General features: G+C 56.9%; 2 protein-coding genes across 2 annotated transcripts; one reads left to right on the top strand and one right to left on the bottom strand.

Moving 5' to 3' along the window:
- Positions 1-1,838: 1,838 nt before the first annotated feature.
- On the bottom strand, positions 1,839-3,877 carry LOC116500028. The gene is made up of 9 exons (XM_032204927.1): positions 3,824-3,877; positions 3,522-3,568; positions 3,170-3,433; positions 3,018-3,091; positions 2,846-2,923; positions 2,678-2,764; positions 2,462-2,566; positions 2,281-2,373; positions 1,839-2,070 (listed from the first exon to the last, which is right to left on the bottom strand). The coding sequence occupies exons 3-9, from the start codon at positions 3,264-3,266 to the stop codon at positions 1,915-1,917; spliced, it is 690 nt and encodes a 229-aa protein (XP_032060818.1). The 5' UTR covers positions 3,267-3,433; positions 3,522-3,568; positions 3,824-3,877; the 3' UTR covers positions 1,839-1,914.
- A 5,565-nt stretch (positions 3,878-9,442) lies between these two features.
- On the top strand, positions 9,443-18,630 carry LOC116499858 (SUN domain-containing protein 3-like). The gene is made up of 8 exons (XM_032204709.1): positions 9,443-9,505; positions 10,279-10,361; positions 15,722-15,860; positions 16,464-16,548; positions 16,689-16,801; positions 17,304-17,471; positions 17,835-17,921; positions 18,493-18,630. Exons 1-8 carry the CDS (start codon positions 9,443-9,445, stop codon positions 18,628-18,630), a joined length of 876 nt encoding a protein of 291 aa, XP_032060600.1.
- The last annotated feature ends 8,012 nt before the right edge of the window (positions 18,631-26,642 follow it).

The following is a 26,642-nucleotide window of genomic DNA, read 5'->3' as shown; positions in this document are numbered from 1 at the left end:
AGCTGCGTATACATTCCTACACATACATATTTTCTTAATACAGTCACACATCGCCTGGACTCCCCAGTGGCTTCCTTGATGTAGAACAGCTAAAATGTCCCTCGTTATTTGTTTATTTACCATTTCTCTGCCATCAGGGAGAGCTCACCGTCCTTCTGCTTCCTTTGTTCCTAGCTCCTTGAAGGCTTTGATTTCTTTTTCACTGAATATTTGGTTTTCAGGTGGAGGTTTTATTTCAGGTAAAAGAAGCAGCTTCATTTCTACTTCTAATTGCAAGGCTGATTCTTTAGCATTTTCATCTGCAATTCTGTTTCCCCATTCAACTAGGGAGTTTATTTTTTGATGTCTTCTCACATGCACCACAGCAATCTCTTCTGGTAGTACTAGATTTTCCAAAATTTTTCTAATTAATTCTTCATGGACCAATTCCTTTCCCTTGCTATTTATTAAACCCCTTCCTTCCCAAATTTTTCCAAATGTATGTACCACCCCATATGTATGTACCACCCTGTTTCTGGGCTTTCCCATTCAAATGCAAAAATATCCCAACTTTCAGGATCCAGTGGGCATGCCCAAAAGGCATCGTTTAAATCCATAACACTGAACCACTCGTGCTCATAAAGAACTTTACTCATCAGAGTGTAAGAGTTAGGAACCACAGGGTGGCGTTTTTGTGTTATCTCATTAACCTTTCTCGGGTCTTGCACTAGGTACAAACCATCCGGCTTTTGTACTGGTAGGACTGGAGGGTTATACGTGTATATGGAGAGCTCCATTCTCATCCCCCTCACCGGCTGAAGTCCCGGCTCCACCTGCAGCTCTGCTCCTGGCTCCAGTCCTGGCTCCCAGCTCCATCACCCTGCCCCGTTCCCATCCCCACTCCCACTGCTGTTCCCAGCCCTGTTCCTGTCCCCAGCCCCAACCCTGACCCCATCCCTCCCCATCCCCTCTCCCAGCATGGTCGTGAGGCTGTGGATGTGGTCTACCTTGACTTCAGTAAGGCTTTTGACACTTTCCTACAACATTCTCCTCAAGAAACTGGCTGCTCTTGGCTTGGACTGGCGCACGCTTCGTTGGGTTAAAAACTGGCTGGGTAGCCGGGCCCAAAGAGTTTGGTGAATGGAATCAAAGTTGTGGTAAATGGAGTCAAATCCAGCTGGAAGCCAGTCAATAGAGGAGTCCACCAGGACTCAGTCCTGGGACCGGTCCTCTTTAATATCTTTATCGATGATCTGGATGAGGGCATCGAGTGCACCCTCAGTAAGTTCGCAGATGACACCAAGTTAGGTGCGTGTGTCGATCTGCTCGAGGGTAGAAAGGCTCTGCAGGAGGATCTGGATAGGCTGCACCGATGGGCTGAGGTCAACTGCATGAAGTTTAACAAGGCCAAGTGCCGGGTCCTGCACCTGGGGCTCAATAACCCCAAGCAGAGCTACAGGCTGGGAGAGGAATGGTTGGAAAGCTGCCAGGCAGAGAAGGACCTGGGAGTGATGGTGGATAGTCGGCTGAATATGAGCCAGCAGTGTGCTCAGGTGGCCAAGAAGGCCAACGGCATCCTGGCTTGTATCAGGAACAGCGTGACCAGCAGGGCTAGGGAGGTGATCGTCCCCCTGTACTCGGCTCTGGTGAGGCTGCAGGGTGACAGGAGGATGCCCCAAGATGTCCCCCACACACCACAGCCCCCCCCCAGGACCCCCTCCCCAGCACAGGCACTGCGTGACCATCACAGGGGGGGACAACGCAGCCCTGCCTGCCAGGGGGGCAGCACCCAAGGGCCCCCACGGGGGCTGTCCTGGAGAGCAGGGACTCCCAGCACCCACAGAGACCCCACAGCAACGTGCAGCACAGAAGAGTTTATTAGCAGCGTGGCGGTGCCCATGGGGGCAGCCCCCAGCCCCAGGGGGGTGGACGTGGTCACAGCTGCCCCGGGTGCTTGCAGGGGCCCTGGTGGGGGGACAGGGGGACCAGGCCGTGCTGGGCCACACAGCCCCAAAGGCTCCTGAGCACCTCTGTCACGCCAGGAAGGTCCTGCAAGTCCTGCCACAGCAGCTGCAGCAGCAGGAGCACACGCTGCGGGGGGAAAGCCTGAGTGAACAGCTCTGCGTGGGACACCCCCGGCATGGGGGGGGCACCCCCCGAAACGAGGGGACGATCCCAGGATGCCCCCCACCTCCCTGCCCCACGCAGTCCCCTCCACCTCCCCAGGGAATGTCCCCCTGCCCCGCTCCCCCTCTGACCCCAGGTCTCCCTCACCTCCCTCCCCCCAAAAAGCCATCCCACCTGAGCCTTGGGCAGAGCCAGCACCGCATTCGCTATCACCTTGGGGTCCTGCTGGCCCTTTTCCCCCCCGAGGAGCTGCACCACAGCCTTGTCCTGGGAGGAGGATCCCCCCCAGTTAAGCTCCATCCTCCACACCTCCCCACACCTCCGCAGGGACCACCCCCCCCCGGGACTTCCCCACCTGAGCTGTGCTGGAGCCTGGCGAGGTGCTGGGCAGAGCCTGCACTGGCCCCTCGGGGTCCTGCTGGCCCTCGTCCTCCCTGAAGAGCTGCACCACGATGTTCTCCTGCAGGGGAGGATGCCAAAAATCAAGGCAGACGTTGGGGGGGTGGGGGTGGGGGCACTGCCACAAGTCCCAGCCTCAAAAGAGGGGGACCCCAAAGGGCTCAGCACTCACCCAGGGTGGGGCCTCCTCCTTGCTGTCAGCAGCATCGGTGCTGGGGCCACGCTGGGGAGTCAGGGCCAGTCTCCATTTCAGGGGGCGCTGCGGGGTGACGCTGCCATCAGCAGGGGAGGGAGGGAGGGGGGCAGGCTTAGACCCCCAACCCCCTGGCTTGTCGCCCACCTGGTGGGTGCCCGACACGCAGCTGCGGGGGGTGAGGCGCGGCGTGCGGAAGAAGCGCTCTTTGGACACCTCGAGGCGCTGCAGGGCGAGATGGTGGTGGGGGGATTTTGGGGCGTGGGGCTCAGCACCGGTGCCTGCCCCTTAACAACCCCCTCCCCCCCCCAATACAAACCATGGCCTTGGTGAGGGGCACACGGCGAGCCAAGCCAACATTGGATGGTCCAGATGCTCTGAGGGGCTCAGCATCTGCAGGCAGGGGGGTCCTGAGCCTCGGCACAGCCCCCCCAAGCAGCGTGGGGGCGGGGGGGGGAACAGGGGGCATACCTGGGGTGCTGCTTTCACTCGAGAGGAGGTCTGGGAATAGGGATGTGCTCTCCTGGGTAAGGAGGGAAGCTGGCGGTGCAGCCTGGGTCCCCCCCATAGTTTGTGTGGGCCCCTGTGCCCCCCGAGCAGCTCCTGCAGTGCCCCTGGCCAAGGGGACACGGGCAGGCACTCTGCGAGCCAGGCAGGGTTTGCCCCCAGCGGCTCCCCCCACCTCACTCAGCTGCTCGCTGGGCAGGACAGGGGCCAGCACAGCCGGGGGGGTCTCTGTGGGGAGGGAGAGGCAGAGTTATGGGGTGGGGGGGCAGCACCCAAACAGCTGGGGCCTGCAGGGGGTGGGGTGGGGGGCACCCACCTGCCTTTGCCGCTGCAGGGGGCTGCTGGTCTGTGTGTTTTTTGAGGCTGCAGAGGCGGGAGGGGATTTAGGGGTAGGGTTAGGAACCCCCCCCCCAAAAAAAAAACAACAAAAAAACAGCGGGGGAGGGGGTGGCTGGGGGGCATTGTCCTGTGCATGGCTCGATCGTGGCAGGAACCGAGCACCCCCGGGACAGCCCCAAAGCCGGACCCGGTCCCGGGAGGGGCGTCCCGGCACCGGCCTCTCCCCTTCCTCCTCCTCCTCCTCCCCACCCCGGGGGGCTCCCCCCTCCCTCCCCTCACCTGCGGGACCGGGCCCCGGCCGCCTCCTTCGGGGCTTCACCGCGGGGCCCGAGACCCGGGGCGGCGGCGGCGGCAGGGAGGGCGCGGGGGAGCGGGGGGGCCCCGGGAACCCGAAGGGAGAAACCGGAGGCGCGGTCGAGGAGGCGCTGGAGGGGCCGCGAGGCCTGCGGGGAGCGGGACGCGGAGCGGCGGCGGCTCCGGGCGGCGGCCCCGGGGGCGCTCCCTTGGGTGCGGAGGGAGCCGAGGCGCAGCGGGACGCGTCCGGCCAGAGAGGCCCTGCCGGCGCCGCCGGGCCCAGCCTTGGGCCGCGCTCCCGGTACCACTCCCGGTCCTCTGAGGATCGCGGCCAGCGCCGCCGGGTCCGCCTGGAACGGGGGAGTCCCGCGGGGCTCCGCGGCCGGGCTCCCTCCGCCGCCGGCGAGGCCGCGAGACGCCATGGGGGCTCCGCGCCCTGCGCCCGGCCCTGCCGGGACCCCCTCTGCGGGCCCCGCTCCGCGCGCCGCCGGTTTACAAACTAACGGCGGCGGGGATTGGTCCCCGCGCGGAGCGGGGCGGGCCAATAGGAGGCTTCGCGACGGAAGCGGCGCGGTCGGGATTGGTCAGCGCCGCTCAAGCACCGCCCCCTATCAGCTGTCCCGGCAGGGAGTGGCCGACCATAGAGAGGAGGCGGCGGCACAGCGCCCCCCTGCGGACGGGGGGAGAGCGGCGGGCGCGGGAGGGGTCGGGGGTCCCGGTCCCGGTCCCACAGAATCACAAAATCACAGAATTACAGAATTACAGAATTACAGAATTTCTAGGTTTGAAGAGACCTCAAGATCATAGAGTCCAACCTCTGACCTAACGCTAACAGTCCCCACTAAACCATTTCCCTAAGCTCTACATCTAAGCGTCTTTTGAACACTTCCAGGGATGGTGACTCCACCACTTCCCTGGGCAGCCTGTTCCAGTGCCTCACAACCCTTTCAGTGAAGAAGTTCTTCCTAACATCCAACCTAAAACTCCCCTGGCTCAACTTAAGCCCATTCCCCCTCGTCCTGTCACCAGGCACGTGGGAGAACAGGCCAACCCCCACCTCGCTACAGCCTCCCTTGCGGTACCCATAGAGAGCGATAAGGTCGCCCCTGAGCCTCCTCTTCTCCAGGCTGAACAAGCCCAGCTCCCTCAGCCGCTCCTCATAAGCCTTGTTCTCCAGACCCCTCACCAGCTTCGTTGCCCTTCTCTGCACCCGCTCGAGCACCTCCATGTCCTTCTTGTAGCGAGGGGCCCAAAACTGAACACAGTACTCGAGGTGCGGCCTCACCAGAGCCGAGTACAGGGGGACGATCACCTCCCTAGCCCTGCTGGTCACGCTGTTCCTGATACAAGCCAGGATGCCGCTGGCCTTCTTGGCCACCTGAGCACACTGCTGGCTCATATTCAGCCAACTATCCACCATCACTCCCAGGTCCTTCTCTGCCTGGCAGCTCTCCAACCATTCCTCTCCCAGCCTGTAGCTCTGCTTGGGGTTATTGTGCCCCAGGTGCAGGACCCGGCATTTGGCCTTGTTGAACTTCATGCAGTTGACCTCAGCCCATCGGTGCAGCCTATCCAGATCCTCCTGCAGAGCTTTCCTACCCTCAAGCAGATCGACACACGCACCTAACTTGGTGTCATCTGCGAACTTACTGAGGGTGCACTCGATGCCCTCGTCCAGATCATCGATGAAGATATTAAAGAGGACCGGCCCCAGCACCGAGCCCTGGGGGACGCCACTAGTGACTGGCCTCCAACTGGACTTGGCTCCATTCACCACGACTCTTTGGGCCCGGCTATCCAGCCAGTTTCTAACCCAATGAAGCGTGCGCCAGTCCAAGCCAAGAGCAGCCAGTTTCTTGAGGAGAATGCTGTGGGAGACGGTGTCAAAAGCCTTGCTGAAGTCCAGGTAGACCACATCCACAGCCTTTCCCTCATCCACCCAGCGCGTCACTCTGTCATAGAAGGAGATCAGGTTCGTCAGGCATGACCTGCCTTTCATAAAGCCATGCTGACTGGGCCTGATCGCCTGCTTCCCCTGCAAGTGTTGCGTGATGACTCTCAGGAGGATCTGCTCCATGAGCTTCCCTGGCACTGAGGTCAAACTGACAGGCCTGTAGTTTCCCGGGTCTGCCCTCCGGCCCTTCTTGTAGATGGGCGTCACGTTTGCTAGCCGCCAGTCGATTGGGACCTCCCCTGATAGCCAGGACTGCTGATAAATGATGGATAGTGGCTTGGCCAGCTCCTCTGCCAGTTCCCTCAGTACCCTTGGGTGGATCCCATCCGGCCCCATCGACTTGTGCACATCTAAGTGCCGTAGCAGGTCACCAACCAGTTCTTCATGGATAATGAGGGCCACATCCTGCTCCCCATCCCCTTCCACCAGCTCAGGGTACTGAGTATCCAGAGAACATCCGGTATTGCCGCTAAAGACTGAGGCAAAGAAGGCATTGAGCACCTCCGCCTTTTCCTCATCTCTTGTAACTAAGTTTCCCCCCGCATCCAGTAGAGGATGGAGATTCTCTTTAGTCCTCCTTTTTGTGTTGATGTATTTATAGAAACGTTTTTTGTTATCTTTAACGGCAGTAGCCAGATTGAGCTCCAGATGAGCTTTGGCCTTCCTAATTTTGTCCCTGCACAGCCTCGCTACTTCTTTAAAGTCCTCCTTAGTGGCCTGCCCACTTTTCCAAAGCTTATAAACCCTCTTTTTCCTCCTAAGATCAAGCCACAATTCTCTGTTGAGCCAGGCCGGTCTTCTTCCCCGCCAGCTCGTCTTTGGGCACGTGGGGACAGACCGTTCCTGCGCCATTAAGACTTCCCTCTTGAAGAGCGCCCAGCCTTCCTGGACCCCTCTGCCCTTCAGAACCACCTCCCAAGGGACTCCATCAACCAGTGTCCTGAGCAGCTCAAAGTCAGCCCTCCGAAAGTCCAATACAGAGGTTTTACTGGTCCCCTTCCTGGCCTCGCCAAGAATAGTGAACTCCACCATTGCGTGGTCACTCTGCCCAAGACAGCTCCCGACGATCACGTCCTCCACCAGTCCTTCTCTGTTTGTGAAGAGAAGGTCTAGCGGGGCACCACCCCTGGTAGGTTCACTAACCAGCTGCGTCAGGAAGCTATCTTCCACGCTCTCCAGAAACCTCCTAGACTGCTTTCTCAGGGCTGTGTTGTGCTTCCAGGATATGTCAGGGAAGTTGAAGTCCCCCACGAGTACAAGAGCTGATGATTTTGCAACCTCTGTCAGCTGCCTGTAGAATTCCTCATCCGTCTCCTCATCCTGGTTCGGCGGTCTATAGCAGACCCCGACCAGGACACTAGCCTTGTTGTCCCTGCCGATCCTAACCCAAAGGGACTCAACCTTGTCATTCCCAACCTCGAGTTCTACAACCTCGAAAGACTCTCTAATATAGAGAGCCACACCACCACCCCTTCTATGCTGCCTGTCCCTTCTATAGAGCTTATAGCCAGGCATTGCAGCACTCCAGTCATGAGACTGGTCCCACCACATCTCCGTGATGGCAACCAAGTTGTAGCCTGCCTGCCGCACGATGGCTTCCAGCTCCTCCTGTTTGTTACCCATGCTGCGTGCATTGGTGTAGATGCACTTCAGCTGGGCCATTGCCTTATCCTCCGGTCTTGCCATTGTTCCCCCTAGCACAGCCCCAACAATCCTAGCCTCAGCCCCATCCCCCTTCCTACCTAGTTTAAAGCCCTCTCAATGAGCCCTGCCAGTTCCTGGCCCAGGATCCTTTTTCCCCTAAAAGATAGGGACCCGTCTGCGGCCATCAGGCCAGGTGCTGAGTAAAGTGCCCCATGATCAAAAAACCCAAGATTTCTGCGTTGGCACCAGCCCCGGAGCCACGTGTTTAACAGGTGGGCTTTCCGTGTCCTCTCTGAACTCCTCCCTGCCACCATAGGGATGGACGAAAACACCACCTGCACTCCCGCTCCATCCACTAACCGACCCAGTCCCCTAAAGTCCCTTTTGATAGCCTTGAGGCTTCTCTCTTCGATGTTATCACTGCCCGCCTGGACTATCAAAAGGGGGTAATAGTCAGAGGGGCGTACCAGGTTAGGAAGCTTCCTGGCAACGTCCCTGACCCTGGCCCCAGGGAGGCAGCAGACTTCCCTACGGGTAGGGTCAGGCCGACAAATAGGGCCCTCTGTTCCCCTAAGAATCAAGTCACCAACAACAATAACCCTCCTGTCTTTCTTGGTGGAGGCAGTCCTGAGGCGCGGAGTTGATCTCCTCGCCCCAGGCATCCTCCTGGGAACATTTGCTACCTCTTCCTCACACACCGGCCTCTCAATCTCTAGGGCCTCAAACCTGTTGTGTAAGGGCACCTGGGAAGGTGGGGCCAGAAGGGGAGAGCATCGCCTGCGATGTCGAGCAGGGACCTGTTTCCATTCCTCCTCAGCTCCCAGATCCCCTCCCTCTGCCCGACAGGGACAGGGCGGGGGGTCCGCCCCCATTTGAGGAGTCTCACCTCGGTACCTCCCCTTGAGGCAATGCAGGGAGTTACTCCAGAAGTCTATCTCCCGCTCACACTCCCTGATGGCCCTCAACCTCTCCACCTCCTCCTTGAGCTCCGCCACCATGCGGACCAGATCATCCACCTGCTCGCACCTCACGCACGCAGTTTCTCTGCCTCCCGCCGATGGCAGCAACAGGCTCAGACACTCCTTGCATCCGGTGACCTGAACTGCGGCATTTTTTAACGGGTAGTCGGTCTGCGTGTGTACCGACTTTCTGGAGAGCGCGCCGTGCCTGGTGGCGACCATTATCGCCTAGTTACGGCTGTTGTTAAGGAGGTGTTGTTTGTGTGTAGGGGGAGCGCTCTGCCCTTCCTGCGCGCCCTGCCTGCGCGAACTGCCGCGCTAACTGCCGCGCCACTCCCTTCTGACGCGCCACGCCCTGTTTGCCCGCCCTGTTCGCCGCGCTCCCTAGGGGCAGCTTTTGAACGGCTGGGGAGGGGGCGCTGCTGGCTCCGCCTTCGCCTCGTCAGCCTCCCTCACGAGGGCTGCCGGGTCCTGGCGGCTCCCTCAAGTAGGCTCGATGCCGGAAAAAATTAGCCCTGCCTGGCCCGATCCCCCGCTCCGCTGCAGAACGCGTCTGCCCCGGAGCCGATCGCCTCGGCAAATCTCCCCCCACAGTTTGCAGAATCACAGAGTTGTAGGGGTTGGAAGGGACCTCGAGAGCTCATCGGGACCAACCCCCCTGCCAAAGCAGCTCCCTACAGCAGGCTGCCCACGTAGGCCTCCAGACGGGCCTTGAATATCTCCAGAGAAGGAGACCCCACAGCCTCCCTGGGCAGCCTGTCCCAGCGCTCCGGCAGCCTCTCTGTGAAGAATTTCTTTCGCCTGTTGGTGCGGAACTGCCTGGGCTCCATTTTGTGGCCACCTCCATTTTGAGGGTGATGAAGGCTCTGCACCCCCACGAAGGGAGGAAGGCTTGTAGCTCCTGGGCCTTCCTCTTTCCCTTTTTAAACACTGGGGCTAGATTTTCCCTCCTGCAGTCAGTGGGAACTCCTTAAACGCACTTCCACAACTTCTCAGGTATGAGGGACAGTGGCTTAGCAAGTCCACCGGTTCCCTCAGGACCCGTGGATGTACGTTGAAGACATCATCGTGTGGGGCAACCCAGGAGAGGATGCTTTTGAGAAAGGTGTAGTGGGTTTACGTGGCAAGGTTTTGGTAGCAGGGGGCCATAGGGGTGGTTTCTGTGAGAAAGATCTAGAAGATGCCCCATGTTTGGGAAGGGCCCCATTGTTTTCCAGAGCTGAGCCAGTAAGTGATGTTGTTTTGCGCCTCTGTGAGAGCATATTTATGCTTATTTATGCTTAATTATGCTCTCACAGAGCATAATTAAGCTCTCATTGCTTTCTACAACCTCCTCAGGAGGTTGTAGAAAGCAATGAGGTGGCCTCTTGGCCTTCTCTTCTCCAGCCTCGACAACCCAGGTGCCCTCAGCCTCTCCTCACAGGACAAAGCTTTCACCAGCTTTGTTGCCCTCCTCTGGATGCTTTCAAGGACGTTCACATCCCTTTTATATCGTGGAGCCCAGAAGTGCACACAACACTCAAGGTGAGGCTGCACACACAGTAAATACAGCAAGATAATTAACAGCTGGCTTTACTGGGTTGAATGCACTCCAGAACAACGTAAGGGGCAAGGAAGGGGGATGCTGGGGACAGTGGCGTGGCCTGACAAGGGAGGTCCTGGGGTCTGGGGGCCCTCCCGTGCTGAGTTTTCGCCTCCTTCCCAGCCACACAGTTTGGGCAGGTCCTTGTGCACCTGGACACCACACAGCAGGATTTAGCTGGTGTTCTCAAGGACAACACCGTGCTGCTGGCAGAGGCGAGTCTCAGCAGCATGTGCTGGGGTGGGAGGGGTCCCCATCCTGTCCCCCCTCCTCACTCCCTTCCCCACTGACCCCCCTTCAGGTCCAGAAGACGATGAAGGAAAACCTGGCCATTGCAGGGGACAACCTTGCTGACATAGAAGCCCGCATCAAGCGGCTGCAAAAGTGAGAGCACCCTGGAGCACCTCCCTGAGCATCTGCATCCCCCCCCAGCGTCATGGTCCCCTGGGAATCTCTCCCTCTGCCTGCAAGTAGCTGTCCCTGTTTGTGTGTACCTGGCCGTGCTCCCCTGCACAGAACGGGGCTGTGGAGGGGCCCTTCCCAGCCCTCCATTAGCACCCAGGGGTGGGTCACTGCCCCCCATACCTGTGGTCACGCTGAGGTCTGTTTGATGCCCTCTGCTAGCCCCACACACTGGTAAGCTGCCAAGCAGACATTCAGCAGGCGTATTTGGCTTTGCTCCATCACTGTTTTCAGCAATAAATATATTGCTGCTTCTCTCTTACAAGGGAAGTGCGTGATTCCTTTTGCAACACAGGGAGAAGCACAGATTTCTGAGCTGGGATTCTTGTTGTTGTTTCATATTGCTCACTGTGGGGTGCATCAAACACCCAGCAGGCCACCAACTGCTCGGCAGCATCATGCAGTCAGCACCGGCCATGCAGAATGTCTGCCCTGCCCTTCCCCGCTAATAAAAGACTGCGGATTATTGGTAGGGTTATTGATAAAGGGCTGCGGTTTATTGGTAGGGTTAGAAGAGAAAGGGTCGTGGTGGATGGCTTCCAAGGGCAGATGCCAGCCCTGGAGGAAGGACCCAGTGGAGGATGTCCCTCTTCAGCAGGACCAGGATGAGGAAGGCGAGCTGCAGGCCGGCAAAGGACACCAGAAATCTCCTGCAGAACAGAAGAAGGTTCAGACAGAGCCAGCGATAAATTTGTCCCAGCTCTTTCCAACCATCCTCTTTAAGCGCTGCCATGGGACCCTGTGCCGTGCTGGGAGCAACAGATACTGCTCAGGAGTGGGGTGAGGAACCTGCCTATCCCTCTTGGCTCTGTGGTACTTTGAGGGCCAGGGGAGGCTGAAATCCACACCCCGCCTGCTTCCCCAACCCAGGAAACAAAGAAATGCTGAAGCAGTTCATCCTGGAGAAGTCAAAAGCTGCCTAACGCCTTGGGAGCCACGACCTCCGAGAGCAACTCACCGCAGCCAAGTAGTGATTCTGTGCCTCCTTGATGCCAACTGTTCATCCTACAGGACAAGGCAAAGCAGGGCCACGTGTTGGGGCACGCAAAACAGGGAAGGCATTGGGGGCGCTCAGACCCCCTCCCTCGTTCCCACTGAGGTGAATGGCCCCATGTCCTCTGGGGCCGAGTCCAGACCGCCCCCCCCCCAGCCCCACAGCAGGGGTATCTCTCCTACCAGCTGCGCAGCCACGATCTCCTGCATCAAAGTCTTGGGCAGCTTGGCCGCCTGCTTCCTCTTCCCCCTGTTACAGACACCACAGAGTTTCTGGGCTGCGAGAAGAGACCTCGGCCAGCATTAGGACTTCCCCCTTGACTGAGGTGGCCAGGAGGGGCTCAGGGTGCTGCCCAGCCTCTGCTGGAGCAGGGACGAGGCATCTCATCGTCCCAGCACCGCATAAACCTACACTCCCTCCCTGCATCCTCTGCCTCCTCCCTGCCCCAGGCCTTGGGGGTGGGGGGGTCTCTGACAAGAGGCTGGGAGCTGCTCACAGTCGTGCAGCATTGCTAAAAGGAGTCAAGAGTTGCTCAGAGATGCTTGGAGCTGCTTAGGAGAAGGCAAAAGGCTCCCCAGAGCAGCTGTGAGGAGCTGAAAGGAGCCCCCAAACTGTGACACAGGTGCCTGGATGCTGTGCAGATCCTCCCCGCTGTCTACCCCTGGTCGGGGTCAGGGCCCTGTCCCCACTCACGTGGCAGTTTGTGTTTCAAGAGCCTCCTTTCTCTCCCGGAGGTGCTTAATCTCCTCCCTCAGCGCCTGGAGAAACAAAGGACCAGGTTGTGAGTCCACCCTACACCTGCTTGGAGGGGGCTTCCCCCCCCACAAACACGTTGATCTCCCCTCCCTCCTGCCCTCAGGACCTTGTTGATCTCGGCGCTTTCAGCAACAGCCTTTTCCAGCTCTGCACGCCTCCGTTCGCACTGCAAAGCAACCGGGACACATGGCATGGAGTCACGGTGGGAAAGGGAATCCCCAGCCTATCCCCAGGGCTCTGCAAGGCCAGGCCAGAACCAGGGCGGCAAGCGCTAAGGCGTTCTGGGGATCGCAGCACTCCCCAGCAGCTCTGCCGTGCCCCTGTTGGATTTCTGCCGTTGGGTTACAGACCTTGAAGAACTCCTCCAGCGCCGCTTCCAAATCAGCCCTTGCCTGACGGAGCTGTGCCAACACCTCTGCCATGTTCTGGCCGCACTCCTGCGCACGCTCCAGGGACCCCTTCACACCCTCTGCCTCCATGGCTTCACCTGCACGTCACAAGCCAGCACAGCGTGAGGAGCATGGCCATGGGCTCAGACTGCAGCACCAGCAGCTCCCTATCCTTCGAGTCCTGCATCTCCGTCAGCTCTTAATTGCGGGCCTACATGTGCTCCAAGACCCCTTCATGACCCCCCCCCAGTGCCTGCACCTGCACAGCGTGCACAGGGCTCCTCGACCCGTGGGCCTCCGTGAGGCCACCTCCAGTGTCAGCATCCCACCCTGTGACGTTACCAGTGCCCACAGCCCCTGGGACCCCTTTCCTTTGCCCCCCTGCCAGCCTCAGCTGCCCCACGCAGCTCTCCCTCGTGGCCCCAAGACAGCTGGGGGGGCTCCTGCCCGCCCCTCACTGCTTGCAGCCTCACACGCAGCCCTGTTCACCCCCTCGCCCGCCTGCGGGCTGTACGGGCTCCGGGGAGGTCACTCTGCCCTCACCCTCTTCTCCCAGTTTGGCGGCCTCACCCTGCGTGGCAGCCGTGGTGTGGCTTGTCAGAAGCACCCCCAAAAGCCAGACACAGCAGAAAACCTCAGCAAGCAGCCCTCCCTATACTCTCTGAGGCAGCCGTATCACAATGACACACCATGGTGACACAATGGTGACATAGCCACTGCTGCCCACTGGGACATGGCTGGCACTGAGACCATGGGGGACAATGAGACAGGGCGGTCACAGAGATCACGGGGGACAGTGCAAGTGCTTTGCACAAGTCCATGAAGATGATGTCCGTTGCTCTTTCCCCACCCACCAAAGCTGTAACCCCATCATAGATTCTTGTTGTGCGCCTGCGCGGGGGCTCCGTCTGCACTGGTTCCCAAGCCCTCACCTCCCTCCTCTGCACCCCTTGTGCTGAGGCTGTTGGGGCGTATTTGGGGCTAGCACATGCCATATAAGGGCATATGACGTCATCCCTCCTTTATGACGTCACAGCCAGACACAGTATATAAGGCGGCTGTGGTGGAGCTCGGCTGCCCACTCGAGTGGAACCACGACAGCTTTGAGAAGGCAGAGCTGCGGACTAACCCACAGGATCTCTCCTTGCTGGGCAGCCCCTCTGAGGTCATCAGGGACGCCACCTTACAATTACAGCTGTTGCTTCTTGTGATGTCACAGCTGGCTGTCCTGTATTAAACCCTGCACTGACGAGGTGTGCAGCGGCACCAACCAGAGAGGCTTCCAGAACCAGCCGGAGCCCAGAAAGGATCTTCTTGGGTCTTGGGAGGGGAGCAGACTTTTCCATATGCCTGGCCAGTGTGCTGGTGCTGCGGAGATGCCAGCCAGGCTGGGCAGGTAGGTGCAGGAGAGCCCAGAAAGCTGGGAGGGGAAAGTGAGAAGCCCTGCATGCTGTCTGGATTCCTTCAGCCAGGAAACCCAGCAACCCTCTTTTGTGGGCACAGCCCTGCTCCTTCTCTGGGGAGAGATGAATGGGGCCAGGCTGCTTTCCCCCTGTCACGCCAGAGTTCTTAAGCCACCTTTGCATACCGTGGGTGGTGTGCCACTAGCCAGATCTTACCAAAGGCCCGCGGGCCCTCAGGGGTTCAGCTGTATTGAGCAGAGGAAACTGGTGACAAGCTAGCTCCTCAACAGATGCCTGGAAAATGTGTGTCCCAAAAGTGGGCTGTGATAACCACAGTCTTCCCTCTCCTTTAGAAGAAGCGTCACTCACCAGAAAGGCAGGAGGATTCTCAAGCTCCTTCTTCTTCTGCTTCCAGTCCTTTTTGGTGAGTATTCCTTGACCAAAAATCATCTTTGCAGAGCTAGGGAGAGAGACTGTCCTTGTACACCATTGACAAGCCCATTTCTGTGATGCAGTGAATGCCACCGATGTCCCTTACAGGCAGGCTCCTGCCTGCCTAAGGCTTTGTATGGCTGCTGGCAGTGACAGGCTTGCAGCCAGTAAAATTCCCTAAGTATAGCTATATAGCTTTGCTTTTTGACCCTGTGAGTAGAATCAACCGTGGTCTCTGTGCATGTTCTCCAGGCACTAGACCACACCACTGGTCTCGTCAGCAGGTCTGTCGGAGCAGGGCTCCTCCATTTTCTAAATTTTCTAAATTCCATTTTCTGGGCCTGGTGTATGACCAGGAGGTTGGGGTGGAAGCCTCTCTCTGCAGTTGCAGCTGTCCCAGCCAAACCCCTCCGTGGGTGTGAAAGAAGAAAATGGGGCTACAGGGATCATTAGCAGTCTAAGAAAATAACTCTCTCTTGATGATGTGACCCACAGCTGGTGACTACTGCTGGACACTGTGGGGAAAAGAAGCATTGCAAGTAAGTCTTGGTGTGGGAAAGCCAATGCCTGCAAAGGCCACGGATCTGCCCTGCTGTGTCCATGTGGAAAATGAGGAGTTTGGTCAAAGGCTCATCACTGCTGAGACAGAGAGTGGGTGGTGGGCAATTGTGTTGGTCAGTCCATCTTGGCACCTGGATGGGCTTCAATGTGCAGACGGATCTTCCCAAGTGACCTGTGCAGGGACAGGATGAAGAGAGGAGCACTTTGGCAGAAGAGGCGTTTGCTCCCTCTGTACTGCTGGGAGAGGCTGGGTGGGATAGGAAAGCAAATGGGAATGCAGACGGTGCTCTGCTGAGCATGGCTAGTTAAAGAGCCCGACTATTGGGTTGGGATCTCTCAAAACTGCCTCAAAGCAGGGGAAAATTTTGCCAGCTGTTACTGGGGCATTCTCCTTTGGGAAGCCCTGGCAGTGCTCCTCGTGCTTTCTCCAGTGGAGTGTCTTTATCTTCCAGACAACGTTAGCGGTGCCTGAAGCAGAGCACAAGTCTACCGGGTAAGAGTGCTTTCTTGACATGGAAGTTTTCCTGGGGATTTGGCTCAGCCAGCTGTGTGCTATTTTTGCACTCCCTTGCCTTGTTTTCAGGGCTCCCAACCTTTACCTAGGGTAGTGGAAAGGAGCCTTTTGTAAACCAGAGTAAGGGAAAAGGGGCTGAGGGGGTTGGGGAAGGGGGGAGGTAGATGGCCCATGGGAACCCTTTCCTCCGATGGGCAGCTGCTGGACAAGATCTGCTTTCCCTTTGCCTCCAGGACCTCACTGGTTTGGCGTGACCAGAAGAGGCAGGAGCTCCAGGAGAAGGAAGCCCATGTGTCTGCTGTAGTGGAACAGTTTGTGCAGGCAGTGAGCAAGGTTCTGGAAGATAATCACATCCAAGGGGAGAAGAGAGAGGTAAAGGTGCTGGGGGCGAGTCAGAGAGCTCAGTGCCCTCTGAGGGGTTCCTCCTGCTGGTTCCTCTAGGCCCTTTTCGGTGGTAGCTCTGTCCTTGTGCTGCCTGCCCCACACCTGACTGCCAGGGCTCAGTTTTGCTTGCACTCTGAGCAGCACTGTGAACTTCTCCCTGGGCTGGGTGTCCAGCCAGGCACCTGCTGGGCTTGGCTCAGCTTTGGAGGCCCTTCCTAGAAACTTGCAGGTCAGTCCCATCCTCCGGCCCAGCTGGAAGGGGGCCTCTGCATGCAGCAGCTGGCTCAGGGCATGACTCCATCTCCAGGCTGGTCTGCAGAGTACACAGGGTGGGGAACATGGCTCTCAGGCAGAACCTGAAGGCGGTCTGTGCTTTGGCTCTGGACACTGGTGGCCTTTTCCAGGCTTCACGTGGTTCATCTGGGAATGCTCACAGTCTGGCACCTTTTCTGACAGGTCTTGCCTTGGGTTTTCTGACACGGAGCCCTTCCTTAGCTCTCTGCTAGGAGTCTGCTCATGCAGAACTGCTGTGTGTTTGTGCTCACTGCTGTATCTCCATTCCTTTTTTTTATTATTATTATTTTTCCCCAGAACATTCTGCACTTCACAAGGAACGCATTTGAAAAGGCGCTTAAAATCTACACCTGGATGCCTGACTGGGCCCTGAAATCCTTAGGTATGTAGACAGAGTTCAGCTTGTGTCTGACTCTCCCCAAAGCAACAAGCTCTGCATTCAGCGTGAGAAACACATCATAATTCACTGCTTCTGCTAATCTCCTGCCTGTCCTGGTGAACTTCTTCCCATATTCATTTCAGGTGCCACAATTGATGTGCAGAGGACTTCCAAGAGTTATGGCGGGAAAGACGCAAAGAAGTGGTGGATTTTTCCACTCTTTTCTTTTGCAAAATATCCAGAGACCATATTGCAGGTATTGCAAGAGAAATTGTGACAGCTGGTTTACTTTCTTGCTTTCTGGTTGGGAGACCATGCGTTTCTAGCGTGGGTGGGAGTTCTGTGAGTGTGCTGAGCCATGGAAGCTGCAAGAGATGTTCTCTATTCCCCCCAGCACTGATCTGGTCAACCAAATCAGCCTGAAGAATGACTGAAATGGCCCTCACAGGTCCAGCTCAGTTTTTGAAGGGTGATGGAGTGCCATACATGTACATTAGGAACACCACCCTGCCTCTGCCTTTCAGAAAGCCTCTCAGGCCTCTGCCTTTGAGAAAGCAGAACTGGATTGCGAAAGGCAATTGAGCCTAGGCACTCTCAAAACTTGTGCATCTTCACCTTCTGTTCATAGCCTAGCGTTTACCTGTGAGCTGAACTGCGACCTATAGAGAAGGCAAGGTCTGTGGCTCCTTGCTGAACAGCCAGATCTGTTGGCCCTCTGACTGCCTTGCCACTGACGGTCACTGGCTTTCTCGTTGCAGCCCAGTATCTCCCCAGGCGACTGCTGGGCCTTCCAAGGATCTCAGGGACACGTCGTCATTCGGTTGCCGGTGAAAATCTGGCCAGCAGCTTTTACCATCTGGCATATCTCCAGGACAGTCTCTCCTTCCGGAGAAGTCAGCAGCGCCCCCAGAGAGTTTGCTGTCTCTGTAAGTCTCTGCCTGGCACTTCTTTTTGGGAGGCCCTGGCCGCAAGGAAAAGCAGCGCCAGAAAGCGTGGTGTGTTCCCTCAGGTATCTGAGGATTGGTTGCTGCAGAGCACCGCATCCTATCGAGGGGCACTGGAGACACTTGAGCATTGTTAGACACGCCTGGAACCTTCTTCTGTGGTTCACAGACAAGGATCTGGGAGCAATTGCTCCAAGTGCCCTGACTTGGGTTCACTCTCACTTGCACTAGAATACTGCTAGAGCCAAGGAAGGTGGGAAAGGGTTCCCAGCTTTGGCCTCAGCATATTCTTTTACTGATGGCCTGCTTGAGACTGACCTGCCCCCATCATCTCTTGTCTTTGAGGGAGTGGATGAGGACAAAATGGAAACGCTCCTTGGGCTATTCACCTACAACGTGGATGGAATGATTGCTCAGACCTTCCATGTGCAGGTATGGCAAGTGCGTGTGGGCAGGATGGCAGGGAGGAAGGACGGGTTGTCTGCTAGTCTCTGGAAGAGAGGGTTCAGATGATCACCCAAGCCACCCTCTGCTCTCCCATGTGGCTGCCTCCTGCTGGCAGGATGAGGTGGTTAGCCCACCTTTGGAAGTGCTTTCCTTTTCTTTCTGGTAAAGCAGAAAAAGCAGCAGTGGGAAGGGGCTCTGGAAGGGAATTAGTCCCCTTTAGGGCGAGGAGGAAGAACTGGGGGTGGGAGGGGAGATTGCAGACATCTGTCTCCATCAGCAAGACTGTCCCAGTGTCCCAAGGCAGCATAGGCAGCAGAGCAACTTGGGTTTCCATAGCTCCCCTCAGCAAGCCTCTGAGGCCAGGGCTTTGCTGTCTAGGCACAGAGGGTGCCTCTATGGCCCTGGTGAGAAAGGGCCTTCTGATTTCCCTTGCTTCCTCCTCTGTCGGGGCTGCCATTTGGTCTGCAGCAAGGGGAGTGCTGGCAAAGAGAGCTACATGGTTGTGCTGCAGTTCTTCCCACCTGAGTAATGATGCTTCCCCTTGTTTTCTTTACAGAAGAAGCCTCCCAAAACGTTCCGCCATATCAGATTGGAGGTGCGAAGCAACTGGGGAAACCCAGAATACACCTGCATCTATCGAGTGCAGGTTCATGGGTGGATAGAAAAGCCACAAGAATTTCTTAAACACGAATAATAACGTTAGAAAGACGTGGCAGCTCAGTTTCATGTGTTTCAGCCAACCCTGAGGGTGGTCCCTGAAGCAGTGCACTGGGTTTACGTGACAAGGCGTTGGTAGCCGGAGGGGGCTGCAGGGGTATTCTGAGTTTTAAACTGGGTGTCGCTGCCATTCTGCAGCCACCCCCTGACAGTATAAAAGCAGTCCCTAGGGAGGGCCATGACCCAGGAATGCTGCAAACAGGACGCCCAAATGGGATAGGCTTGGCAGTTAGCACAGGCAGTTTGCGTGGGGCTGGGAGGAGCATGGGGAGTATCCTCTCCTCCCTTTCCCACCTCCCTTTCTCTTCCTCCCCTCTCCTCTGGGAACTCTGCCTCTTACAACTTAGAATTTTAGCAAGGAAGCTACCACAGGGAGTTCTAGCGAGCCTGCTAGTTTGCCGTGGTTGGACCCCAGCAGAAGGCTGTTGTCGAGAAAAATGAATGGAGACCCAGACAGAGGTCCCACGCAAACATGTGAGTGCACAGGGCTCGGGCTGCCAGAGTGCCAGATACAGGATGCATCTCGGGATGCGAGTGCCAGAGCCTGGCCCTTGCAGTGCAGGGCAGCAGAGACAACTCCTGCATCAGATGCGACCAGGTGAATGATTTACTCAGCCTTGTGGCTGACCTGAAGGAAGAGGTGGGGAGGCTGAGGAGCGTTAGGGAGAGTGAGACGGAGATAGATTGGTGGAGCCCGTCCCTAGCAGCCCTGAGGCTTAGGCAGCCAGCAGAGGCTCCGTGAGAAGCACGTCACCCCCTACTGCCTTGTGAGCAGCTAATAGGAGGGGACCAGCAGGCAGACAGAGCTCCTGCCACAGAGAACCCCCTCTCGTCTCTTCTCCTCTTCTCTTCTCCCCCTAACAATGATGGTGATGAACTGGGGGACAGGGGGCAATGGCAAAACACTGAGGTCAGTATTACAAACGTAACAGGTACACCAGCCCGGTGGTTCCCCTACGTCCCCAGCTGCCCCTGCAGAACAGGTACGCTGCTCTGCGAGGACAACTGGACAATGGTGAAGGTGATGGCTCTTCCTACGTGGAGGTGTCACCAAAGTCTAATCAGACTACCCCTTGCATTAAAACCTCCTCCTTAAAAAGGAGGTTTTTGTTGTTTCAGGTAGGCAGTGATGAAATAGGAAGGCCTTCTCTAAGGACTATGAAGAAGGACTTCAGAGCCTTGGGGAGACTGGCCAAGGGTTCGGGAGCGCAAGTCGTGTTCTCCTCTACCCCTCCAGTTAGAGGAAGAAATGAGGGACTGGACGTAATGAGCTATCAGATTAAGACTTGGCTTCGAGTCTGGTATCACTGGCAGGGGGTTGGGTTTTTTGACCTTGGCTCAATTTACATGAGACCAGGCCTGCTGAGAACAGACAGGAATAGCTTATTCCACCATCAGAAAAGGGTTTTAGGATGAGATTTGGCTTTTTTCAGTTGGTATGAAGGGGGGTGGGGGTGGAACCGGGGTCACTAGAATGGAGCCTGAATGTAACATGCCAGTTCTTGTGGGTGAGGAATGTGCTAGCAAGACATTGCAGTCTTGTGTTGAGATGGCGAAGATGCTAAAACTTATCTGAATTAATATTTAGCTACATATATGGTAAAATATCCTAATTATCGGGGATGTAAATTGAAACCTAAAAATATCCTAATTACTTGGGATGTAGATGAGAACCTTATGAGAAGCAGATGTAAAAAGATATCGCTCAAGGCCAATGGATGAGGGAAGGACGAACAACTTGTTGGCAGGAAACAAGGCAAAGATAAACAAAAAACTTCTAAATACTGTCCAACAGAAGGTCAAAGTCCAGAAAGGCAGAACATTTAACCTCCTCTTCTTCGTTGCCTTCATCCTGAAAGCCCCCTGCCCACGACCACCAGGCTACATTGCACAGGCACAACCAGAAGGAGTTAAGGGCGAGGAGTATGGAAATGAGCACTTGGAAGAGATCTGCCTTTTGGGGAAAATAATGAATATGTATTAGAGCTCATGTAACATGTAACAGTATTCATGTATAATGTTGTGAGAAACGACCGGGCAGGTGTGCACCTTTTTGAGGGAAGCTATTCCCAGTGCGCCCAGTGCACCGCAATAAAGTATGCCTACTTTACAACACCATGGTTGTGGAGTCTTTTCTGCGTGTCAGTGTCTTGGTGAAGGAGGAGGATGGCATAACATTCTGCAGGAAGGACACAAGGGTTGGTTAACTATAGAAACACCCAAGTATGGTCAAGAGGGTATTAGGGCTTTTCCGTCCCAAAAGGTGGCATTTACAGCAATGCACGCAGTATGGGTAACAACCAGGAGGAGCTGGAGGCCACTGTGCTAGAGGAAACTTTGATGTAGTTGCCATCACAGAAACCTGGCTCTCTGATTCTAGGCTTTTGTAGTAGGTTTACGTGGCAAGGTTTTGGTAGCAGGAGGCCATAGGGGTGGTTTCTGTGAGAAAGATCTAGAAGCTGCCCCATGTTTGGGAAGGGCCCCATTGTTTTCCAGAGCTGAGCCAGTAAGTGATGTTGTTTTGCGCCTCTGTGAGAGCATATTTATGCTCTCACAGAGCATAATTAAGCTCTCATTGCTTTCTACAACCTCCTCAGGAGGTTGTAGAAAGCAATGAGGTGGCCTCTTGGCCTTCTCTTCTCCAGCCTCGACAACCCAGGTGCCCTCAGCCTCTCCTCACAGGACAAAGCTTTCACCAGCTTTGTTGCCCTCCTCTGGATGCTTTCAAGGACGTTCACATCCCTTTTATATCGTGGAGCCCAGAAGTGCACACAACACTCAAGGTGAGGCTGCACACACAGTAAATACAGCAAGATAATTAGTTATTAATTAATTAATTAATTAAATGCAGCAAGATAATTAACAGCTGGCTTTACTGGGTTGAATGCACTCCAGAACAACGTAAGGGGCAAGGAAGGGGGATGCTGGGGACAGTGGCGTGGCCTGACAAGGGAGGTCCTGGGGTCTGGGGGCCCTCCCGTGCTGAGTTTTCGCCTCCTTCCCAGCCACACAGTTTGGGCAGGTCCTTGTGCACCTGGACACCACACAGCAGGATTTAGCTGGTGTTCTCAAGGACAACACCGTGCTGCTGGCAGAGGCGAGTCTCAGCAGCATGTGCTGGGGTGGGAGGGGTCCCCATCCTGTCCCCCCTGCTCACTCCCTTCCCCACTGACCCCCCTGCAGGTCCAGAAGACGATGAAGGAAAACCTGGCCATTGCAGGGGACAACCTTGCTGACATAGAAGCCCGCATCAAGCGGCTGCAAAAGTGAGAGCACCCTGGAGCACCTCCCTGAGCATCTGCATCCCCCCCCAGCGTCATGGTCCCCTGGGAATCTCTCCCTCTGCCTGCAAGTAGCTGTCCCTGTTTGTGTGTACCTGGCCGTGCTCCCCTGCACAGAACGGGGCTGTGGAGGGGCCCTTCCCAGCCCTCCAATAGCACCCAGGGGTGGGTCACTGCCCCCCATACCTGTGGTCACGCTGAGGTCTGTTTGATGCCCTCTGCTAGCCCCACACACTGGTAAGCTGCCAAGCAGACATTCAGCAGGCGTATTTGGCTTTGCTCCATCACTGTTTTCAGCAACAAATATATTGCTGCTTCTCTCTTACAAGGGAAGTGCGTGATTCCTTTTGCAACACAGGGAGAAGCACAGATTTCTGAGCTGGGATTCTTCTTGTTGTTTCATATTGCTCACTGTGGGGTGCATCAAACACCCAGCAGGCCACCAACTGCTCGGCAGCATCATGCAGTCAGCACCGGCCATGCAGAATGTCTGCCCTGCCCTTCCCCGCTAATAAAAGACTGCGGATTATTGGTAGGGTTATTGATAAAGGGCTGTGGTTTATTGGTAGGGTTAGAAGAGAAAGGGTCGTGGTGGATGGCTTCCAAGGGCAGATGCCAGCCCTGGAGGAAGGACCCAGTGGAGGATGTCCCTCTTCAGCAGGACCAGGATGAGGAAGGCGAGCTGCAGGCCGGCAAAGGACACCAGAAATCTCCTGCAGAACAGAAGAAGGTTCAGACAGAGCCAGCGATAAATTTGTCCCAGCTCTTCCCAGCCATCCTCTTTAAGCGCTGCCATGGGACCCTGTGCCGTGCTGGGAGCAACAGATACTGCTCAGGAGTGGGGTGAGGAACCTGCCTATCCCTCTTGGCTCTGTGGTACTTTGAGGGCCAGGGGAGGCTGAAATCCACACCCCGCCTGCTTCCCCAACCCAGGAAACAAAGAAATGCTGAAGCAGTTCATCCTGGAGAAGTCAAAAGCTGCCTAACGCCTTGGGAGCCACGACCTCCGAGAGCAACTCACCGCAGCCAAGTAGTGATTCTGTGCCTCCTTGATGCCAACTGTTCATCCTACAGGACAAGGCAAAGCAGGGCCACGTGTTGGGGCACGCAAAACAGGGAAGGCATTGGGGGCGCTCAGACCCCCTCCCTCGTTCCCACTGAGGTGAATGGCCCCATGTCCTCTGGGGCCGAGTCCAGACCGCCCCCCCCCCAGCCCCACAGCAGGGGTATCTCTCCTACCAGCTGCGCAGCCACGATCTCCTGCATCAAAGTCTTGGGCAGCTTGGCCGCCTGCTTCCTCTTCCCCCTGTTACAGACACCACAGAGTTTCTGGGCTGCGAGAAGAGACCTCGGCCAGCATTAGGACTTCCCCCTTGACTGAGGTGGCCAGGAGGGGCTCAGGGTGCTGCCCAGCCTCTGCTGGAGCAGGGACGAGGCATCTCATCGTCCCAGCACCGCATAAACCTACACTCCCTCCCTGCATCCTCTGCCTCCTCCCTGCCCCAGGCCTTGGGGGTGGGGGGGTCTCTGACAAGAGGCTGGGAGCTGCTCACAGTCGTGCAGCATTGCTAAAAGGAGTCAAGAGTTGCTCAGAGATGCTTGGAGCTGCTTAGGAGAAGGCAAAAGGCTCCCCAGAGCAGCTGTGAGGAGCTGAAAGGAGCCCCCAAACTGTGACACAGGTGCCTGGATGCTGTGCAGATCCTCCCCGCTGTCTACCCCTGGTCGGGGTCAGGGCCCTGTCCCCACTCACGTGGCAGTTTGTGTTTCAAGAGCCTCCTTTCTCTCCCGGAGGTGCTTAATCTCCTCCCTCAGCGCCTGGAGAAACAAAGGACCAGGTTGTGAGTCCACCCTACACCTGCTTGGAGGGGGCTTCCCCCCCCACAAACACGTTGATCTCCCCTCCCTCCTGCCCTCAGGACCTTGTTGATCTCGGCGCTTTCAGCAACAGCCTTTTCCAGCTCTGCACGCCTCCGTTCGCACTGCAAAGCAACCGGGACACATGGCATGGAGTCACGGTGGGAAAGGGAATCCCCAGCCTATCCCCAGGGCTCTGCAAGGCCAGGCCAGAACCAGGGCGGCAAGCGCTAAGGCGTTCTGGGGATCGCAGCACTCCCCAGCAGCTCTGCCGTGCCCCTGTTGGATTTCTGCCGTTGGGTTACAGACCTTGAAGAACTCCTCCAGCGCCGCTTCCAAATCAGCCCTTGCCTGACGGAGCTGTGCCAACACCTCTGCCATGTTCTGGCCGCACTCCTGCGCACGCTCCAGGGACCCCTTCACACCCTCTGCCTCCATGGCTTCACCTGCACGTCACAAGCCAGCACAGCGTGAGGAGCATGGCCATGGGCTCAGACTGCAGCACCAGCAGCTCCCTATCCTTCGAGTCCTGCATCTCCGTCAGCTCTTAATTGCGGGCCTACATGTGCTCCAAGACCCCTTCATGACCCCCCCCCAGTGCCTGCACCTGCACAGCGTGCACAGGGCTCCTCGACCCGTGGGCCTCCGTGAGGCCACCTCCAGTGTCAGCATCCCACCCTGTGACGTTACCAGTGCCCACAGCCCCTGGGACCCCTTTCCTTTGCCCCCCTGCCAGCCTCAGCTGCCCCACGCAGCTCTCCCTCGTGGCCCCAAGACAGCTGGGGGGGCTCCTGCCCGCCCCTCACTGCTTGCAGCCTCACACGCAGCCCTGTTCACCCCCTCGCCCGCCTGCGGGCTGTACGGGCTCCGGGGAGGTCACTCTGCCCTCACCCTCTTCTCCCAGTTTGGCGGCCTCACCCTGCGTGGCAGCCGTGGTGTGGCTTGTCAGAAGCACCCCCAAAAGCCAGACACAGCAGAAAACCTCAGCAAGCAGCCCTCCCTATACTCTCTGAGGCAGCCGTATACCAATGACACACCATGGTGACACAATGGTGACATAGCCACTGCTGCCCACTGGGACATGGCTGGCACTGAGACCATGGGGGACAATGGGACATGGCGGTCACAGAGATCACGGGGGACAGTGCAAGTGCTTTGCACAAGTCCATGAAGATGATGTCCGTTGCTCTTTCCCCACCCACCAAAGCTGTAACCCCATCATAGAAGGCCACCAGATTTGTCAGGCACGATCTGCCCCGAGTGAAGCCATGTTGTCTGTCACCAACCACCTCCTTATTTCCTATGGCCCTTAGCAACAGCTTCTCAGGTATGACGGCCAGCGGGTGGTGAAGGCTCTGCAGCCCCACAAAGGGAGGAAGGCCGTGGGGGGAGCTTTGCTCCCCTTTAACAGGGAGGAGGACAACTCCTCCGTTGACACTCGTGTGTGCCCCCACTCTTATACGACCTCATTTCCCCTCACCAGTTCCACTCCTATGTCCATTATACCCCCACTGTCACTCACATGTGCCCCCCAACATGCAGCCCCATGTCCTCCACCCTGAGCTGCTCCCCCCGCATCTCCCCCCACACTTTGCAGAATCACACAGTTGTAGGGGTTGGAAGGGACCTCGAGAGCTCATCGGGACCAACCCCCCTGCCAAAGCAGCTCCCTACAGCAGGCTGCCCAGGTAGGCCTCCAGACGGGCCTTGAATATCTCCAGAGAAGGAGACCCCACAGCCTCCCTGGGCAGCCTGTCCCAGTGCTCCGGCACCCTCTCTGTGAAGAATTTCTTTCGCCTGTTGGTGCGGAACTGCCTGGGCTCCATTTTGTGGCCGTTGCCTCTTGTCCTGTCCCCACAGGCCTCTGAGAAGAGGTTGGCCAAATCCCTGTCTCCCACGCTTCACATATTTAAGCACATTGATGAGATCCCCCCTCAGTCTTCTCTTCCCAAGGCTGAACAGCCCCAGGTCTCTCAGCCTCTCCTCCTAGGGAAGATGCTCCAGGCCCCGTATCACCTTCGTGGACCCTTCCCAGGAGATCCCGGTCTGTTTTGTACCGGGGAGCCCAGAGCTGGACCCAGGACTCACGAACTGCATTCAGTCCTCAGCACGGGATACACTACAGTTCTCCCTGACTGTGTGCTCCAGGTGCCCCCAGCCCCATGTGTCCCCTTAGCTCTGTGTTGTTCCCCCCCAGCACCCCCCACATCATGCCCCCAGCACAGAACCTTCCAGAGCGGCCCTGCACACCCAGCCCTGCCCTGCCTCAGCTCTTCCTTGCACCTCAGGGTGATGAAGGCTCTGCACCCCCACGAAGGGAGGAAGGCTTGTAGCTCCCGGGCCTTCCTCTTTCCCTTTTTAAACATTGGGGCTCGATTTTCCCTCCTGCAGTCAGTGGGAACTCCTTAAACGCACTTCCACAACTTCTCAGGTATGAGGGACAGTGGCTTAGCAAGTCCACCGGTTCCCTCAGGACCCGTGGATGTACGTTGAAGACATCATCGTGTGGGGCAACCCAGGAGAGGATGCTTTTGAGAAAGGTGTAGTGGGTTTACGTGGCAAGGTTTTGGTAGCAGGGGGCCATAGGGGTGGTTTCTGTGAGAAAGATCTAGAAGCTGCCCCATGTTTGGGAAGGGCCCCATTGTTTTCCAGAGCTGAGCCAATAAGCAATGTTGTTTGCGCCTCTGTGAGAGCATATTTAAGACAGGGAAAAAAACGCTGCGCCACACAGCAGCTGGGAGGGAGAGAGCAGTGAGAAACGGCCTTGCAGGCACCAAGGTCAGTGTAGAAGGAGGAGGAGAGGTGCTCCAGATGCCGGAGCAGAAGTCCCCTGTGGCCTGTGGTGAGGACCATG

The sequence above is a fragment of the Aythya fuligula genome, chromosome 29 (genome assembly GCF_009819795.1).
Source record: "Aythya fuligula isolate bAytFul2 chromosome 29, bAytFul2.pri, whole genome shotgun sequence".
Classification (NCBI taxonomy): Eukaryota; Metazoa; Chordata; class Aves; order Anseriformes; family Anatidae; genus Aythya; species Aythya fuligula.
Note: the sequence above shows the minus strand (reverse complement) of the source record. Positions and strands in the feature narration are given on the sequence as shown.